General features: G+C 41.0%; 1 protein-coding gene across 1 annotated transcript in view; it reads right to left on the reverse strand.

The window, feature by feature from the left end:
* Positions 1 to 2757: 2757 nt before the first annotated feature.
* The window catches only part of POU2F1 (POU class 2 homeobox 1), a 40247-nt gene continuing 23195 nt past the window's right edge, over positions 2758 to 19809 (reverse strand). Inside the window, 13 exon segments of the mRNA XM_033146779.1 lie at positions 2758 to 3341; positions 4826 to 4917; positions 5347 to 5689; positions 5947 to 5954; positions 6043 to 6140; positions 6585 to 6721; positions 6724 to 6763; positions 7103 to 7248; positions 8487 to 8628; positions 11581 to 11749; positions 12532 to 12536; positions 12807 to 12901; positions 16542 to 16668. Coding sequence (XP_033002670.1) covers positions 3031 to 3341; positions 4826 to 4917; positions 5347 to 5689; positions 5947 to 5954; positions 6043 to 6140; positions 6585 to 6721; positions 6724 to 6763; positions 7103 to 7248; positions 8487 to 8628; positions 11581 to 11749; positions 12532 to 12536; positions 12807 to 12901; positions 16542 to 16668 — 1713 coding nt within the window. The 3' untranslated portion in view covers positions 2758 to 3030.

Consider the following 19809-nt stretch of genomic DNA (forward strand, 5'->3'; position numbering starts at 1 on the left):
GAAATCTGCTAGTAGTGTGGCCGTGGCATGAATCTAACAGAAATAAAGGTTAAAGGTGCTCACACCAACAATATGTGAATACTGTGAATACTACAGCAAGATTTTTTATGGCTATGATCTGAGGTACATTAGTGTTCCAGATTCATCATGTCCTCTAACTGCAAATAGTGAACCCAAGAAGAAGCAGGCAGTCAATTGAATAAACAGCTTCTCTAATCCTCGAGAGTTTTGGGGGCGATTTACAGGGCTGTGTTCTCTTTATTTTTTGTACATAAATATGAAGGGCTTCCTCCTTGATGTCTGAAATTCATAACTAAATAAATGCCACCGTTCAGAAGTCATCACCATCTCCTCTATTAAAATATATACGTATGGATGTGTGCGCGCCAAAAAACACAGTTACATAGATCTAATTTCAATGGACAAAAAAATAAAAATAAAAAATAAAAAATCCATGGGATTGATATTTCCTTTGGTAGAAACTAGTCAACACTATGGCCTTGAGACCAACATAGTGGGTACCTGTCTCTCCTCTGCCATCCTTTCATACATTTGACTGCTCCAAGCTGTTGCTATGGGCCACTTAAAACCTTAACACACAGTATTATTCATAGCCCTATATTTTTAACTGAGACTGAAATCATGGAGACAGTCACACCACAGTATATAGATTGAGCCAAACTGCTAAGGAGGATGTGGGAACAGTTGAATTAGTAACCATCTGCCATTGCCATTCTATTTACACACCAAACCACGGAAATTAGATAATAATCAAGTTGAGATTTTGTCTGCCCCAAGGATATATAAAAGACCACCCACCCCCCAAAAAGATTAAAACAAGCAGCAATTTTTATATAAAATAAAAAATGAAAAGAAATTGTCAGTAGCATCTATCACCTCTCTGCATCTGAACTGCACTTATACAAACTAGTCCATTAGTACAGCAGCTTGCTAGAAATTGACTTTGGTTCAAGCTTAGTTTAAAAAAAATAAAACATTAAAAAAAATCAAACACACATAAGACGGTGGACGGACATTTGCTCATTTCCCTGCTTACAGCTCACAAGTTTTAAAGTTTTTAGGAAGAATTCATTATTTTTAAATAGCTTGTGAAACAGGAAGTTGGAAATTCAGAGACGAACAGAGAGCAAACAGCATGACGGTATGCGAGAAGAGACAAAGATTTCTGCTAGTTGAGCATTAATGCCAGCTCTCTGAATTGGGATAATCAGCCAGAGAAGGAATTGAGAATAAAGTTACTGCCATCATGATATCAGGAGATAAATGATATCAGGTGATGAGAGGTTAAATAATTACCTTTGGCATGAAATGCAATATAATTACATGAGTGCTGGAACTCCCCTTCTCCCCAGGCTTAGTGAAAAGAAAAACTGGGTAGCTCTTCCTCCTTGAAGATGTTTTTCAATTCACCTTAAAAAGAGATTGGAGAGTTCCAAGTACATTGCAGGCATCCAATCTCTTCTCAGCAGCAAAAATTTAGATTCAGACCAGCATAATAACATTTAAGTTAATCTCTGTCTCCTCAGTCTCTCTCTCATCCATTGTCAGCAGCTGTTTGCGCATACCACTTGTTACGTTGCTTGGAAACATTCCCCCTCTCTAGTAGAGGGTGTTTATTACTGCCATAAATGATCTAGCTAGCAGCAGCATCACCCAGAAATAGCATGAAATATTGCAAGACGCATGCAACATGCCAGTGTTCACCAGAAAGACAACACTCTCCATGGCACGCTGGTCAGCTTTCCGAGAATTCCTTACCACTTTTCCAGAGCAGTGAACAGTGTCAAAGAACATTACAAACTATTTAGAATCGAGCATGATCTGCTGTGTTGGCATAAAACAGTACTGTTCACATGACCCAGTTTACTTCTGGAATAGAAATGTTTTTAAGTTGAAAACAGTTTCAATACAATCATATTGGAGACACCGGAAAAAGTAAGTTCTTAGAGATGAACCAATGCAGCGTTCAGAAATCCTATGCCAAACAGCTGGTAGGAAGGTTCAACAAATGCATATGAATTATCACCAATACAGGCAGCCTCCTGAGAAAGTAAATAACAGAAATATTCCCAGTTGTAAAGTGGCCATTTCCATGCAATTATGAGATAAGATAGTGGCCAGCACAGGTGCTGAAGACAGAACCTATGGGCCAAATCCTTCCTCCCTTGGCATCAACAAGAGCCAAAGACGTGCAAATGAGAGCTAGATTTGGCCCAAGTGCGCTGAGCAAACAGCTGTCCAATCAGAACTCCCATCTCACAAGCATGGACTATCTTTGCACATTACCCTCTGTATGTTCACTTAGCCGCCAACACTTCTGAGAGAATCCCGAAAAACATACCGCCAGGGAAAAGGAAACTAAAGAACATTCGCAACTCACATGCTTCCCTCTCTTTGCTCCTCCCTCTGTGTGGCATGGGAGCTCACTGAAACTGTTCCAGGAGCAGACAAATGTGTCCGAACTATATATATATATATATTTATAAAAATAATAATAATCATAAAGAGATACATCAGTAATACAGGCCTGCCTAAATTGTACCAGTTAAGAAAGGAACCCCCAACACGATTGATAAGATTATAAACACCTGTATGACATTATGGCCTGTACAACAGACCAATAAATGATAATTAAAAAAAGATATTAGATCAAAAAGAAAGAAGAAATCCCATTCCTACGTTTGAGTTGATAACCCACCTTAACTTGTCATTGATACTGCTGGAAATGATAAGTAGTCCTTTTTTGTTTTATACATTTTGGTTAGAAAGTTCTCCAGTCAATGAAGCAATCCTGAAAAGACAGTGTTTATTATAAAATTAGGCAAATGTTTGTCCCAGTTTTAAATCCTTCTTCTTGGTTTTTTTTCCTTTTGTATTTTTCCTTCTCTCCCTTGTCCCCAGCAACACGGTGAGAGGAAACCAATCACATTTTGCAGTTTGTAAACCCAGCTGGCAGCCCATCTCACTGCAGAGTAAAATAGGCTATGGGTAAGCACAGCTCAGTCCAACTCACTGCGCCTTGGAGGCAGTAGTAGTGGTGGAGGCAGCCCCGCTGGCCGAGGCCACGGTGAAGAGAGAGTTCTGGATAGACTCTGCTGAGGTGGAGGTGGCATGAAGGCTGGCAACTGGTCCAGAGGCCCCTGCGGAGGCTGCAGCTGCAGAGACCAAGCTAACTGGGTTGCTGGTGAGCAGTGAAAGGTTCTGAGGGTTCAGGAACAGAGGGGCAGTGACGATGTTCGGCGTACCTCCAGCATTGGCAAATACCAAGTTCCCAGTTGCATCCAGTGATGTTATTGGAAGAGAGCCACCAGATGCAAGAGCTAGAGAGAGGCGGAAGAAAATGTCAGCATTTGCAGCCCACACATCAGCAGCACTGAAGTTTTTCTTCCGACTACCAACGGATGCTAACACACACATAAACACACACCCCCTCCAAAAATAGTAAACGAAGCCATCTCAACATCAGGGGGAAAGCTGGATTGAAGTTAAGAGTGAATGAGGATTGAGAACTGACCATTTTATTATCCAGATAAATACACCATTTTCACCACAGAGAAAAAAGCAGGTGCCGTGAAGACCCATTAAAGCAGGGATGGATAACCTCAGGCCCAGGGCCCAAATGCAGTTCTTGGGGCCTTTCTATGTGCCCCTTGGGGCTCTCTCCCCATGCCACACCCTGTCCTTGTGCCATGCCCCTCCCCACAGGCTACATCCCTCACTAGCCCTGCTCCACACCCTTCTGGAGTGCTTTTGCCTAGTTGAAATTCATCCTTCAACTGCAAACATGCCTCTTTCGTTTGTCTGGTTGCAGACATGCGGTGGCTAAGTGTGTGCACATACTGAAACCTTTGAACTTTCCACACTCTGCACAAAGGCAAAAGTCACATCCAATGTTACGCCCACTTTTGCCTCTGGCCCCACCCGCCAGTGGCATGTGGGCCTCACAAGGCTCCTTACGAGGGAATGAGGCCCTGGGGCTGAAAAACTTCCCCAACCCCTGCATTAAAGTATTATAAAGGCTCATGCATAAAGATATATGAAGTCAGATTTCAACCACCTGAAGAATGCTTAAGCCATTGTGTATTATTCACCTTCTGTGCTGTGATAATTAATTCATGGAGTACCTGCTCACTTTGAAGAATCATTCATATTAAGAGTAGATCAGTTTGCCGCCTGGCTTTTTTGTTGACTTGCAAAGCCTGACCAGTCGCTAGCTTGGTTTGGTGGAGGGAAATATACGCAAACAAATGAAGTGCTTGATTATGAATATTAATAAAATGATTTTTTGTACACCTAGAACATTTGCACATATATGTACTTTTCTTTTGTAAAAGAGCTACATATCGCTATGAATAAAATGTACTTGTTTGTTTATGACTGTGCAGGCGACAATGTCTTAGATGTGAGCCTTCAACTGTGTCTCATTCATTCCCGAAAGAAGGTCTGAGAGGATCCTGATGTATGAATGGTTGATCATTTCCCTGGAGGCTTCTAAGTGAAAACCATCACAAGGGTGTTTTCATATACTGATTTTACTCAGACTAGTTATTATCTCTGAATGTCAAAAGGAGTTTGGAATAAAAGATGTCACCCCTTCATTGTCATGAGTGTGAAATGTGCATGCGTGGTTGATGGAGGTTTAAATATATAAAGGTAAATGTTTATGTAGAAGCAAGTCTCTTCAATGTGACATTTCCAAGCAAGGAGGTTTAGGATTTGCAGCCTTTGTCTCCTTTTTTGTGTAGGAAAGAACCCTATGAAAAACACAAACATAACAGATATGGGAAGACTGGTGAAAGTCCACTGACCTTGAATAGTTCCAGAGTGCTGTTACTCATCAGAGCTGGGCTGAGAGCACCGCCTAGTGTCCCTGGATTGAGACTGAGTAAAGCACCTCTGCAATCCCAAAAACGGAAACAAAAACAAACTGAAGACAGAGCAACTTTCCAGGTGAGCAATCTTAGACACAGAAATGGAATTTAAAAGTCAAATTCGAATTTCCCCTGTTGATTATCACAAAAACGGAGGCAGATCCTTTCAGCAGCATTTCTACCTAGGATTTATTATTGACTGGTTGCATTCTTTAAAATCTATCTTAAAAGTGGCAAGAAACATAAAAACTTGCATTTAACATTTTTATACCTGAAAAGTGCTAATAATCTCTGATGAGCTGAACTATTGAATTAAAAAAAAAGAATTAAGGCAATCTTTCAAACAGCACTTATTTTTAAGTAAAGGTACTAAATGTGCAGTGTATTGACATCTGATGCCAGAAGGCTAGATAGTTCAAATGGCAAGCAAGTTTTACGAATGGTAGAAACCTACCCAGCTGCAAACTGTGAGGATGCCATCAAGCCTGGATTTAGTCCTGCTGCTGCTGCCATGGCAGCAAGACTTGCATTTGCAGGCAACTGTGCAGCTCCTTGGAGTGCTGCTGCTGCTGTTTGCAACCCAGAAGCAGTTACCATCACCTGGCTGGTCCCAATTGCTGAGGACATGGGGGTGGAGGTTGTCTGTGTTGTGCTGGTCTCACTGGCACTCGATGCCTCAGAAGTGGAAGCGGAGGCAGAAGGAGAGGGACTCAGGGAGGGTGATGTCACTGCCGAGGAAGCCGGGGGTGCGGTAGAAATCACAGTTGCCGTGTTGTTGGGGATGGTTTCTGTGGTGCCTGAATGATGGTTTCAATCAGACTAAAATATTTAATACTCCTGGAAGAGACCCCTAACTACAAGACAGACAGAGAACAAAAGACACAATTCCAATGGAATGAAAGGGCAATGCACCAAAGTGTAAGAAAAAGAGGACTGATTAACTCAATGGACACTGTGTGTTAGTATTGTGAACAGAACCCAAAAGGCACAGTTTATCTTGGATCTGAGTATATTAAAACTTGTTGCTAATAAACAACCCTGGATACAATGATGCCGGTGATTCTCTGACATAATAGGTCACTAAATTTTAGTCTTTATAATACCAAGTACTTCTGCACTGAGGAAGTCTGAATATTCTCTTACCTGTGACTGCCAACTAGTTACTGCCGCGCTGGTTAGAGGGAGCACAGGGTTGACAGTCAGGGTTGTAGCTGCACTGCTTGTCACAAGGCTTGGTGTGGTTGCCACCTAGAGGTCAGAACCAAACAGCTAAGCTTTCTTAGAAAGGAAAAGAAATCAGATTTAAATGTTTACTACTTACCTACAAATATGGAAGCTAGAAAACACATACTATTATATAGCTTAGGATTTTCATTTATTGAAGCTTAGAACTAGCTACAGTGCTACTTGTAGTGAGGAATCATTAAGCTATGTATAACGCAAACACCCATGTGAATCACCCAGCTCAATCCAGCAATAATTCATGTCTTGCTTAGTACTCAAAGCCCTCTGGAGGGATGTCTTGTTCAATATGGACCAAAGTAGGAGCAATAGGTGGTGTACTGAACACAGCAGTGACCACTGATGATAAAACTTAAGATTTTGAAATCTGCATTATGTCAACCTCATTACCAAGAGGATAGGAGTGATTTCAATTTCTTCCAGTCTGGTATAACCCAAATTAATTCTTACCAATGAAGTTGGGCAAGGGAAAATTGCTTTGATGGGCGAGCTGCTGGTTCCACCACTACTCGGTGGGTTAATCCTTTTCTCCTTCTGGCGCCGGTTACAGAACCAAACGCGGATCACCTCTTTCTCCATGTTCAGCTGTCAGCTATCATGGTGATCTCTTCCGAGGTAGGCTTTTGGTTCTGAAAGAGTAGTAATTTGAGAGAAGAGCTCAATTATAGTTTGGACACATCGTGAATTCCCATGTTACAGAGAAGCTGTGACAATGAAAGCCAGCAGCTACCTATAATTGTTGCAGATACACCTGAAGTATCTCTCTCATAGCAGGGAAGATGCACCAGTTCCTCTTCTACTTCTTACATGGGAAGGACAGAGGGTCAGTGATCACATAGTCATAGTGTGTCAGGTAATATAGTATTTTATATGTTATTTAATTGTTCTTATGCTATTTACCATTTCATGCTATGCTGAAACTACTCAGCAGCCGTTAGAGTAGCACACAGTGCAACAGATCGACTAACCTCCAGGAAACTCTTCTCTAAGGCCACACGTATGTTGGTCTCTATGCTGGTGCGTTTCTTCCTCCTGCGGTTCAAGCCCTCAATCCCCAGCCCTGGGGAATTCAGGGCACTTGGGCTGGAGAGAGCTGAATCTGATGAGAGGTTTTCTGAAAACAGTCAGCACAAGTCACGGTCACTAAGCATGCTATGAATATATTTTAAAAGGTACCACTCACAGTACTGGTTAAACAACTACACATTAACTCATGTAATGGCCCCTCACCTCAACCTAGGAATGACAAGCACTGGGCCTCCAGATGATGCCAGACTACACTCCCATAACTGAGGGTGTTCTCAATAAGGGTACCATGACTGTGGCATGCCCTTCCCTTACAGACCTGGCTGACACCAACCTTAATTAGTTTCTAGCACCAGTTAAAAATGTATCACAGGCCTTTAGTTAAGGGGCTTGCAGCTGCCCCTGCTGACCTTATTCATTTGCTGTATGTGATGTGGGGTTAGTGGTTTTGTACATTGTGTATTTCATATTGTAATTTAATTTCCTTTATAATGTGAACCCACTGTCTAGTCCTGAAAGATAGTATACAAACAAATATCCAAAATTCTATGGCTTGGGTCTCAAGTTGCCGTGAGCAGAAATCCACTCATGGGACCTTCCTACCAATTTTCAACCAATTATCCTCCTCCCAGCAGCCCCCCATCCCCCCCTCCAAATCTGCTCAAGAGAGTTGAGGCACCCTCCAAAACAGAGTGGGTGGTGGTGTGGCGGGCTACAGGATGAATTGCAAAAATCGCTACCATTGGATCGAAAGCCATTCTGGAAACAGACTGAGCCCTTCAATTTATGGAAGGGACATCTAGTATCAGCCTATGGGTCCTACCGGTATGTAGCAGAAATACTGCTACTAACAGTACTTTCTATTTAAAAAGCCATACTATACAGCTTAGATAGAAAGTCAGTTCTCAAGATCTGATGGAGACAAGCTTTGATCAGACCTAATTGCATATGGCCACATTTAGGGTTAGCTGCTAACTTTTTATATGCACCAGCTAATATTTCTGCTCATCTATTTTTGAGCATTTTTTGGTCTTAAGAATAAAAAGTGCCAAAGTAAGCTTATGGGTTGAAAAAATGTGGTTGAAAAACACTGTATATGTGCAATTATTTTCACATCAGAGCCAGTACTGTACAAACACTTCAGAAAGGCCGGTCAAGTAAGTAGCCATTTATGCTTCTCAATCTATTCCACTTGCACAACAGACTGAAAATATTTGTTGTAAGTAGAAAAAACTGAACCCCACCACAAAGAGCATTTGAATAAAAATCTTTAAGAAATTCAGAGCTGTTCTGCGGTATTTCAGGATTTTTTTAGGAAATTCTCACCTGCATCATTGAGCCACTTTTCCAGAAGTGGTTTTAACTTGCACATGTTCTTAAAGCTGAGGTTCAAGGCTTCAAAGCGAGAGATAGTAGTTTGACTGAAGTCATTTCCATAGAGTTTACCCATAGCGAGCCCAACATCACCCTGCACGGTTGAAAGAAAAAAAAAGTTGCTTAACAACATAATACTTCCATAAACAGCTGTAATAAAATAAATCTCATTACAAAGCTATTGACAGATACAATGGAGACACACTCAGATTTCTTCCGTCTTGGTGATAGACTTATTCTAGCTTCCCACTGAATTAAACTGTCCTTTTGAAGAATTTATTTCCAACACATGCTTTAAAATTGGTATAAATATAGACCATCTTGCAAAAATGTTGCTCAAGAAGGAATAAAGATGTTATCTACAGGTCACCAAATGCACCAAATTCTGCATCGTCAAAGGCCAATTACCTGATTAGCAATGAACTGTTTCTAAACTTTAAAGTTAGCGCTTGATCAAAGGATCTGACCTGCACCCTGTTTGTGAGGAGGCCTGCTGAAGTGTTATGTACAGTCAAACCTCAGTTGTCCAACATAATCCATTCCGGAAGCCCGTTTGGCTTCTGAAATGTTTGACAACCTAGGCACGGCTTCCAATTGGTTGCAGGAACTTTCTGCACTCAGCGGAAGCCATGTTGGACGTTCGGGTTTCCAAAAAACACCCAAGACCTGAATGTTCCGAAACGCAGGCGTTTGGGATCCGAGGTTTAACTGTATAAGGGATTCTGCCTCAGCACAGAGGACTGAATCAGTTTCCACAGCCTTCAGGTCCAACAATTAAGTGAAGTTAAGCACTTTCTTCCAACGGTTAAGGGATCTCAGTTCAATGAATGAGTGCCTCTGCATGTAGTCACATAAAAAGTATCAGGGTCAGTACATAAACTCATTTAATTCTTGTACAACTCATGACAGATCAAATTGACAACAGCTGGGAAACAACTGGGATAACAAACTGAATTATTTTGTTTTATGTAGGACAGCCACCACCTTTGGATACAATGAGGAATCTAATGACCATACCATTTAAACTACAAATCTCCTGCTTTAGATATTTATTTTAAATTATAAAGTCTTCTTTTGATTTTTTTTTTAAAATTGAGAATTGAACTGCAATAGTCAATTAGTCTTCTATGTAAACCTGAACCCAGTAATTATTTCTGAAAGACAAAACAATAAATCTATAAGCATCTGAAAATAACTTACTGTACCACCGGCAAATAATTCTCTCTCACACACACTATGAGAAATTAAACCTTTATTACTTCAGTTCTAATTACTACCCTCTCACATAATTAAGCAATCACTATCATTAAAAACTAATTATGTATATAGCTTGTGCAATATAATTGTTAAGTAATACTATGCTGTTTGGCATCCTAGTGGTACAATGTTTGCTGCAAAACAGAGAAGTACAAGGTGCCCCTTTGACTTGGGGGGTGGGGGAGATGAATTTCCATCCACAATTGAATTTTTGCCCATCTCAGTTAAGGAAAGATTGATTAGGTTGTCACATAGGATATGCATTCAATGGAGTTTGAAGTGCATACATCTGAAAAAGCTACAGAAGCATGGATCATCTATATACGCTTAACATAAATAAGTTGATTCTCATTAAAGTCTGCTGAAATAAATTTTGTTGGGAAAATTATGGTGATCCTTTCCTAGCATTGCTTTTCTGTATGTATGGACCCACAAGACCACTTTAATAATCTCATCATAAGCCCAAAATATTATGTCAATACAGAGAAGGTTCAATCTTCAATTACTACCATGCTTTTCTCAAAAGGCGTGGGAACCTTAAGAAAGGCATCCCCAGGCGAGCTCAGAAATGGGCAGGTTTGTACAGGAGTAGGCAGTCTTAAGAAAGCCTGTAAAGCCCTTATAGCTACAATGCTCTGCACTAAGCCTAGAAATGTATAGGGAACCAATTGAGCTCTTTTAGAACTGATGAGATAGCATCTCCCATAAAGTGTGTTGCAATGGTCATTTTGGTTATAACTAGATCATAGAGAAAAGTGGTCAGGCTATCTTTGCCCAGGAGGATCACATCATTGCACCAGCTTAAGCTTGTAAAAGAATTTTATACCACTGATATTTACTTCTGCATACAAAGTGAAGGCCATGGACTCACCACATTCTGAAACTCTGATCTTCAGCCCTATTTAGAAGCAAACCTCACTAGATTTGATGAGGTGTTCTCAAATAAGTATAGAGGTATTCTTTTCAGTACAATGCACACAAGGCAGCAGCCCACCAATTTCTTCTCAGATTCTGCTCCAAGGGTGGGCGGGGGGAGGTGAGCAAGGAAAAAAAGGGAAAGTGAAGGAAAAGAACTTTGATGGGATGAGGAATGGGCAGCTTTAGGAGGCACTTGAGGAACAGTTTGCCTACTTGTGATGCAGTGGTAGCCAGGAGGACAAATTAGAAGCCTATGAAACCCCACAGCATACATGCTATGGTGTGGAGCCATGGTCTTGCAGTACCACTTTCTGAACCTGACCCAACAGGTAGTAATAAAACAACAACTGTGCCATTCACTCTCATCCAGCCAGGCAGTCCAAAAGGATGCTGTGGATGATGCCATCAAAAGCTTCCGAAAGGTCCAAAAGAATTTGTAGGGGCAAACTCACCTTGATCTCCTTGCAAAGCCAATCCATTTGGATAACTAAAGTGGTTTCTGTACCAAACCCCATCTGAGGTGCAGCTCTGTAGTTCAATGGTACAACACATGATTTGCATGCAAAATCCCTTCTACCTCCAGGTAGACAGGGGAGTTCTCCTGTCTGTAACCTTGGAGAACTGCTAGTAGCCTATGCAGACAATACTGAAGTTAAGGACCAATGGTCTGGCTTGGTATAAGGTGGCTTATGTTTTCTTTGACATTAATTAAAATGCATTTCAGTTGGAAATTCACAAATCCTCCACAGACACTAATAAAAGCCCACATAAGAAGTCATACAAATTAGGAAAAGTGATACAGACTCTGTCCTTCCAGATCTGAACACTGGTATTTTACCCATTGTGGGGGATCTTAAATCTTCCATTTTACCTGAGTGAATCCAAGTTTGATCCGTCTTTGTTTGAAAGTCTTGGCAAATTGCTCAAGCTCCTCAAGATCACTGGGCTCTTCCAAGCTGGGGGTATCAATTCGCTTTGGTGTTGACTGGCTCTGTGGAAGTGGCTGAATAGGGGTCGCTGCTATTGTGCTGTTGGGGTTGCTGGCTGCTAAGAAATGTAAGAAAGCAAAGAGTGAAGTCAGATGACATATACAGAAATAAAGCATGCCTAAGGAAAAAGTATGACTTTCTTGGTAAAAGCTAGTATCTACTATTTTCTAGCATACGCATTGTATTTTAATTACATTCATCTCTAAAATAGCTATTTTAGAGATGAATGTAATACCTGAAGGAGCGTCTCCACCCCCATCATTCAGCCCGGACACTGAGATCCAGCGCCGAGGGCCTTCTGTCGGTTCCCTCACTGCGAGAAGCAAAACTACAGGGAACCAGGCAGAGGGCCTTCTCGGTAGTGGCGCCCGCCCTGTGGAACGCCCTCCCATCACAGGTCAGGGAAATAAACAACTACCTGACATTCAGAAAAAACCTGAAGGCAGCCCTTTTTAGGGAAGTTTTTAATGTTTGATATTTTTGTATTTGATTTCTGTTGGAAGCCGCCCAGAGTGGCTGGGGAAACCCAGCCAGATGGGCGGGGTACAAATAATAAATATTATTATTAATATTATTATTGCAATCTAGAGTATTCTCAAAGGGAATTTTATTCAACAGAGCAATTCCTTTAAAAGGACAATAAAAACAAAGGTGTCTCCTGATCCTTTAATTTTTCTGCTTAAGAATGAAGTACACTCTCTCCCAGTCATTCTCACTATGCAAAAAAGAGAATGACTGATCAAAGCAAATGGGTGAGTGGGAAGAGTAAAGTCCCAAAAGTCCAAAACAGCTCCAGAAGTTGCATCTAAGCACAATTCCTATTCTGACAGTACCTAGGCTTCTAATCATTGCTTTCCAGATGCGTTAATACATTTTCCAGTAATTTCTTGATACGTAAAATATAGCATGACACATGCACGTTGTGCTCAACCTTTTCCAGCACAAGTGCAAATGTTTTTAGAATATGTCAACAACCTCTTAAGTGAGAGATAGCCAGTTCATTGTCTCTCTAGAATGATAAAATGGATAACTTTTGCTATGCACTATGGCCTGAATTCTCTCATCCTACTCCCCCAAATAGGAATAAGAAAATTTATCGAAAACTGACCTGAGAGGTGAAAGTGATGCTTGGCTGAGACTGCAGGAGGTTGGCTTGGCTTTGCTGAGGTAGTTGCGTTAAGAGATTCTGCGCTTGCAGGAGACCTGAAAGAGAGGAGACATGAATTTTAAAAATTACATAAATGCTATTGATCAAACTGATTTACTGCAGTATGGTGTCTTACGGGCACAGACCATATAGCTTCTTAGTATATTATGCAGAAGTCTGCTGAAATTTAAGTATATCATTTCCCAAAAAAACAATGGAACTGAACTGCTTACTGGACTCTGGGAAGCTCTTGCAAGATCTACCAGAACCCAGTAAGGAAGTCTGACAGCTCAAAAGCTCTTTCTGCACCGGAAAAAAGCTGTGTAAAAAGAGCTTTTAAGTTCCTGCCTTCTGTGCTTTTAATTTGTGTGATTTCAACTGACCAGTCTTCAACTGTGCAAAGTTGAAATTGTACAAGTTAAACGTGCATAAGTTACCCGTATTCAGAGGAGAGAGGGATAGAAATAGGCATTGAGAGTGCAGGGGCACATGATAGCAATTCAAAGGTTTGAAGCACTGTAGGATAACACATGTGCTGAAGACACTATGTGTAAGTGTTTATATGATAATGCTAGAAGACAAGCCAAGATGGACAAGTTAGATGACAGACTAGTCACTAGATAATGGAAACCTGGTGGAATGGAGAGTGCCAGTGGGAGATGATGATCTCTGGACACAGACTCTATACATGGTCTAGAGGTGAGGCTGCTCTGTTTAACAGAGAGAACACAAGTCTAACAAGCCAGAAACCTCCAAAGGGGCAGATTCTTCCACAGAAATGGGGGGGGGGGGCATTATGCCAGCTCCCAAAAGTAATTTAGCACCGAGGATCCCCCTGACCAAAATGCCAGGGTAATCTTGAAATGAAGAATTAAATCAAGGAGGCATCCAAATGAGAAAATGCTACAGTAATGGGAAGTTTCAGTAACCCACATACAATGGGCTACATGCATTTTCTAGTAATACAAAAGAATTAAAATTTCTAGAGGTGGTTATTGTACCAATTAGACGGGCAGCAACCCTAGACTTAAAACTTAAGTGAAACCCAGAACCTGGTGGAAGATGTGTTAAGCTGATTGGAAACAATTACCATAGTGCTATCAAATTCAATATATATGTAAATTGCCAAGAAAATCCAACAAAGTCACATTTTATTTCAAAGGAGGAAATTTCACCAAAATGAAGTAATTGGTAAAATGGAAGCTGAAAGGCAAAGTCAAGAGGGCTAGGTCTCTCCAGAATCCCTAGGGTTGTTCAAAACCACAATAATAAAAGCATGGCTAGAATATATTCCACAGATCTGGAAAGGTACCATCAGGATCATTAAGATGCCGGTGTGGTAAAGAGCAGAGTCAAGGAAGCTATCAGAGGCAGGAACAATTCCCTCAGAAAATGGAAGTCTAGTCCAAAAGACAGACAGACAGACCAATAAATAATAAACCAATGAAACCAATAAATGATAAAAATAAGAACCGACAAAAATTATTTAATTACATTCAAAGCAGGTGGCTGCATAGGGAGGTAGTCAGGCCTTTGGATGACAAAAGAGCCAAATATGTGCTAAAGGAGTAAAGGAGACTGCAGAGAAGCTGAATCAATTATTTGTCTTCACTGTGCAAGATGTAGGGAAGACACCTGTGCCTGAATTCAATTTCATGGAGAGTTTTTTGTTTTTTGAAGAAGTGAGGCAAATGGTGGTGACAAGTTCTAGGCCTTTTTCACAAATTAGAAACTGAAAAATCATCTGGTCCAGATGGCACCCAAGCGTTTTGCAATGTGAAATTGCTGAACTTATAACAAAAATCAACCTCAATACCTGAGGACTCGGCAGTGGAATTTTAAAAAAGGATCTGGGGTGGGGTTGGGGTTCCTGGGAAATTGCAGGTCAATTATCTTAACTCTGTTCCACAAAACTGGTGGAAAGAATTGTTATGCCTTGCTGAAGCAGAACCAGAATATTTCTGCAAGGGCAAGTCATGTGTTACTAACCTTTTACAGTTCTCTTTGAGTGTCAACAAGCGTATCGGAAGAGGTGATCCAGTTGATATGGTGTCTTACTACTTTCAAAAGTTGACTTAATTTCAAAAGCTGCAGGTAAAAGTATCTCACCTAAGACTCCTGAATAAACTGAGCAATCATGGAGTAAGAAGTCCTCTTATGGATCAGGAATTAGTTAAGAAACAGAAAGCAGAGTAGGAATAAATGGACAGTTTTCCCAATGCAAGGATGAAGAAAGTGAAGGTCACCAAGGATTGAGGCCTTTGCTTTTTACTTTTTAATGACCTGGAGTTAGGGGTGAACAGTGAGGTAGCCAATTTTGCTGATGAAACCAAATTGTTGAGCTCAAAAGGATCTCTACAAACTGGGTGAAAAAGCAGTAAAACGGCAAATGCAATTTATTATAAGCAAGTGTAAAATGATGCACATTGGGACAAAGTTTTACCCCTCATTTAACATATACGCTAATGGGGTCTGAAATGGCAGTGACTGACCAGGAATGAGACCTTGAGGTTGTAGAGGGTAACTCGATGAAGATGTTGACCCGACCCAGTGTGCGGCAGCTGTGAAAGAGGCGAATTTCATGTTAGGGATCATCACGAAAGGACTGAAAATTTAACTGCCAATATCACAATGCTGTTATAACAAATCTATGGGGAGACTACACTTGGAATACTGTGTACAGTTTCTGGTCACCTCCCCTCAAAAAGGATACTGCAGAGCTGGGGAAAAATTCAGAAAAAGAGGGAACTAAAGTGATCATGGGGTTGGAGTAACTCCCCCGAGGGCTTTTAAGTTCAGGAGGAAAAGATGAGTGGTAGGAGTGGGGACGTGAGAGAGGTGCATAAGATTAGGTGTGGCATGGAAAAGTGGACAGGCAGAAAACTCTACCTATTATATAGTACTAGAACTCAGGGGAAGCCAATGAAGCTGAATGTTGGAAGATTCAGGACAAAAGAAAGTACTTCTTCATATAGTGCACAGTTTAAACTATGGTATTCGCTCCCACAAATGTAGTGATGGCCACCAACTTGGATGGCTTTAAAAGAGGATTAGACAAATTCATGGAGGACCGGGCTAACAATGGCATCTAGCCACGATGGCTATGTTCTATCTCTACTGTTGGAGGCAGTATGCCTCTGAATATCAGTTGCTGGGAATCGCAGGTAGGGAGAGTGCTGTTGCACTCAGGTCCTGCGTAGGGGCTTCCCATAGGGATCTTGTTGGCCACTTTAAGAACAGGATGCTGGACTAGATGAGTCTTTGGCCTGATCCAGAAGGACTCTTCTTATGTTCATTACAATCCTGACACTCGAAGCACTCTAGCAACTGCAGAAAAGGTGGGATAGAATTTTAAAAAATGACTTTTTGTAGCTTAAGGTTTTAGCCCAAATAGAGGCATATAGGGGAAAAGAGGTGTCCTGTATACTCGATATTTCCAAAACTGTCAAAAAAGAAAAAAAGAGTACTATATTAAAGAAAGGAAAGGATAAGGATTCCAGAGAAGCCATGCCTGCATACTTATTGGACTTCTGCCCATGTGATGGATATATTCACCCAGATGGTGAATACTCTATAGTATCAAACATCTTCCCTAAAATTTACATGCCCAAGTATTAAATACCTCTGATTGCTGGTTTGCCTGCAACAAAATATCTTTATAAAGAACTTAAGTCCTTTAGGAAATGTCTTGCTCACCCTGCTGCCCCTGCGGCGTCTGTGAGATGATGAACTGTGCTGGTTGCAAGTTGGTTGTTGGATGCACCAACACAAACTGTTGCAGGTTGAGATTCTGTTGTTGGAGCTGCTGCAGGTGCTGCAAATCCTTGAAGAAGCAAAACGGAAGTAAGAGTTTTTCAGACTTAAACAGTCATTCCCTCCCCTTCAAAAGCAAAACAAACCCATTAGGAAATGAACCGTGATCCAAAATTCTTACTCTGCAAACACAGGGCATCTGAATTTAATAGCACATAAATAAATGAACATTTACTAATTAATAGAATCATAGAATGACCTGAAAAAAGTTGCTAACGCAAAGGAACAACAGCAAAGTATTGATTTAAGGATGTAGTTCTCCTCTTGAGGTTTTCAGCATATCATCAATTTCACTAATAGAAACAAAATTTTAGCATCAGCAAATGTTGAAGTTTTAGGCTGCCATGGAGCTCTGCTTGTCCCTAGGCTCCTTCAGTTTTTGTATCTGCCCTCCGCAGGTGATGCGGGCTTTGGTAGGAAATGACTAGGTGCAGCCATCAACAGCCCACCAGGCTCATCAACCCTGCTCATAAGGAGACCTGCTGGAATTTTATGCCAGCTGCATCATACAAGCAGAGGGATGCTACTGGAAATCTGCCTTTGCTTTCTCATACATTGGCTTCCAAACAAGCAGCAGGTACCAAAACAGTGGTGAGAGAAAGTACATACCATCTCCTTCCTCTTGGCCCTAGCCTGCTCCATCCACAGAAGTGTTTGTGGATCCCAAAACTGTTTTTGTGGGGACATGTTCATCATTGGGGGGGGGGGGAGTAAACATGGTACAATATGGTGTCTGGGCAGTAATCAACCTCAATCTATGGCCATGTTTTACACACCAGAGAATTAACCCTCGGAATCCTACTGATTTGATGGCTTTTGTAGGTCTGGTAAGAAGCCATCAGATTCAAAACACAAGTCCATTGTACTACCATGATAAAAAAGAGAGAGCAAGAACTTGAGTGGTAAGAACATACTATGAAAAATGAAAAACAATTTCCTCGCAGCATGCTAAATTGTGTTTTGTTATCTACATTATATCTATCAGGATGCGGTATAATTTATATTAGTTCTGTAAACTCCCTTACCAGTAGGTGAACAGAGAGCTATAAACACTACTATATACCCTGCTAGCATTTATTCCATTTATTCATATTCTCACAGAAGATTTCTTGCGATGATCACAGCTAGAGTTAAGTTGTGTGTGTAAAATCAGTTAAATATAATAATGTGTCTGAAACAGAGATCTGGTCAGTGAATCAATTATTCATGAACAGGGCTATAAAAACAAACAATTATTTGGATAATGTATTTATAATAGTAATCCAAACAAGCTAAGCAGGGCTCTGTTATAAGCAATTGATGAAGCCCATGTACTCCAATTTGCAGTGGAAAAAGTGACTGACTTCAGATATATATATCTCAGCAACCCTATAAGGTAGGTTAAGGTGACAGATAAGGAAGTGGTCCTAAGTGACCCAATGAGTAGGTAACTGAACTCAGGTCTCCCAGGTTTAATTCTAATACTACACTGGCCCTCAACTTTCATTTTTGCTCCTTGTGACCATGATCCATCAAAATTATTAACTGTACTTATAGGCCACTCAAAAGCAGAGTTCACATGGAGACTCGCAACTAGAAATAAAAAATAAAATGCAGCATACAAACACAAATCTAAGAAATTTAACTTTACATTAATTTCATATACATCTAAAAGTGATTCATACCATACACTAAAAATCACTAAGAATCGGCTTAAAAACAATACACAAATCAGCTAAAGATAGGCAGAAACCTAGTTCCCATCCCTACTCACACCCAGCTGGAAAAGCTTGTTAAAACAAGAATGTATTCAATTGTTTCTGGAAATTACAAACAGAGGGCACAAACAGTTACACAAACAGTCACACTGAAAATCCTGCAGCATATTGTCATGGCAAGAACTTCTGATATTTTTAGGGTTTTAATAACAGACCCTATTGCAAAGAAGTAACTTGCTGGGCATATGGAGGGTAAGGCAGTCTCTCAAATAACTTGGTCCAGAGATGCTTAGGACCTTATACTTTAGTACCAAAATCTGTATTGGCTGCCTGGAAGCAGCTTGGCAGCCAATACAGATTCCAAAGACAAGGAGATATATGCTGGCAGTAGTCTGCCCCCACAAATAAGAGCATACTTCCAAGCACCTTGTTTATGTCGTCAGGCTGCAAAAACTGAAACTGATCTCACAAAAAGGCTTAGTGGATGACTGGAAATCTCACTTGGAGCTGCATAAATCATGGAATCAAGCACATTATGGAGGTGAGTGACTTCATTCTCTAAAGTGTCTACAAAGCAAGTCTCTGAGGGCTCCAGAGCTCCATGCACCAATACAGGTATCCAGAGCCCACAGACCACTCTGAAGAGCTCTGCTATGTTCAACGGTGCAATGGAGACAGTGAAGTAGGCCCTCCTTGCTGCTTTCACTGCTGCAAAGTAGGCATGATTATGTGCTCTAATACAGCATTTGAGAGGATGCTCAGAAGGAACCATATCTATGGCCCTCCACATCTCACCATTTCCCAGTGAAATGAGGGCCTTGGCAGGTTTGTCTGTTTCACCCATCAGAAAATACCTATAGCATTCGGGAATCCCTAAGTGGTCTACCCTAATTGGTCCTCCACCCCCCCCCCCTTGCAGGGGGAAATTGTGTCAGCCCAAGCTTCACCAGGAAGTGGTCTGGTGTGACAAAAGGGGCACAGAAACACCTCCTCATTTCCAGGCATCCAACCTCACCACCAGGAGCAAAAACCAAATCAGGAGTGTGTTCTGCATTGTGTGTCAGGTCAATGATCACTTGAAACAGCCCCATGGTTGCCACGAAGTCCTGAGTTGGATCAGTGTTAACACTCCCTTAGTAACTCAACCAAGAACCAAACTGCATATGCGAGTCTCGTTCAGATTTAACAGCTGAATCATGGTTTGGTTCTTGTGAACAGCTTTGAGCCCAACACCCTCCCTTCAATGTCCTCTCTCATTTCTGGGTTTGAAATACTACATTTTATTACCAAACCAGAATTAGAAACTCATTTCAAACCATGGTTGTCTCCAAACCAGAATGGGAAAATAATGGTTTGCATAAACTTTAATTTACCCACTTTGGATGTCACACCAAATTGTGGCTTGCAAAAATCAGGAAATGAAGAAAGCAAGTGGAGTGGAAAGAGCAAGTGCT

Source organism: Lacerta agilis, chromosome 4 (assembly GCF_009819535.1).
Source record: "Lacerta agilis isolate rLacAgi1 chromosome 4, rLacAgi1.pri, whole genome shotgun sequence".
In the NCBI taxonomy this organism is placed as follows: domain Eukaryota; kingdom Metazoa; phylum Chordata; class Lepidosauria; order Squamata; family Lacertidae; genus Lacerta; species Lacerta agilis.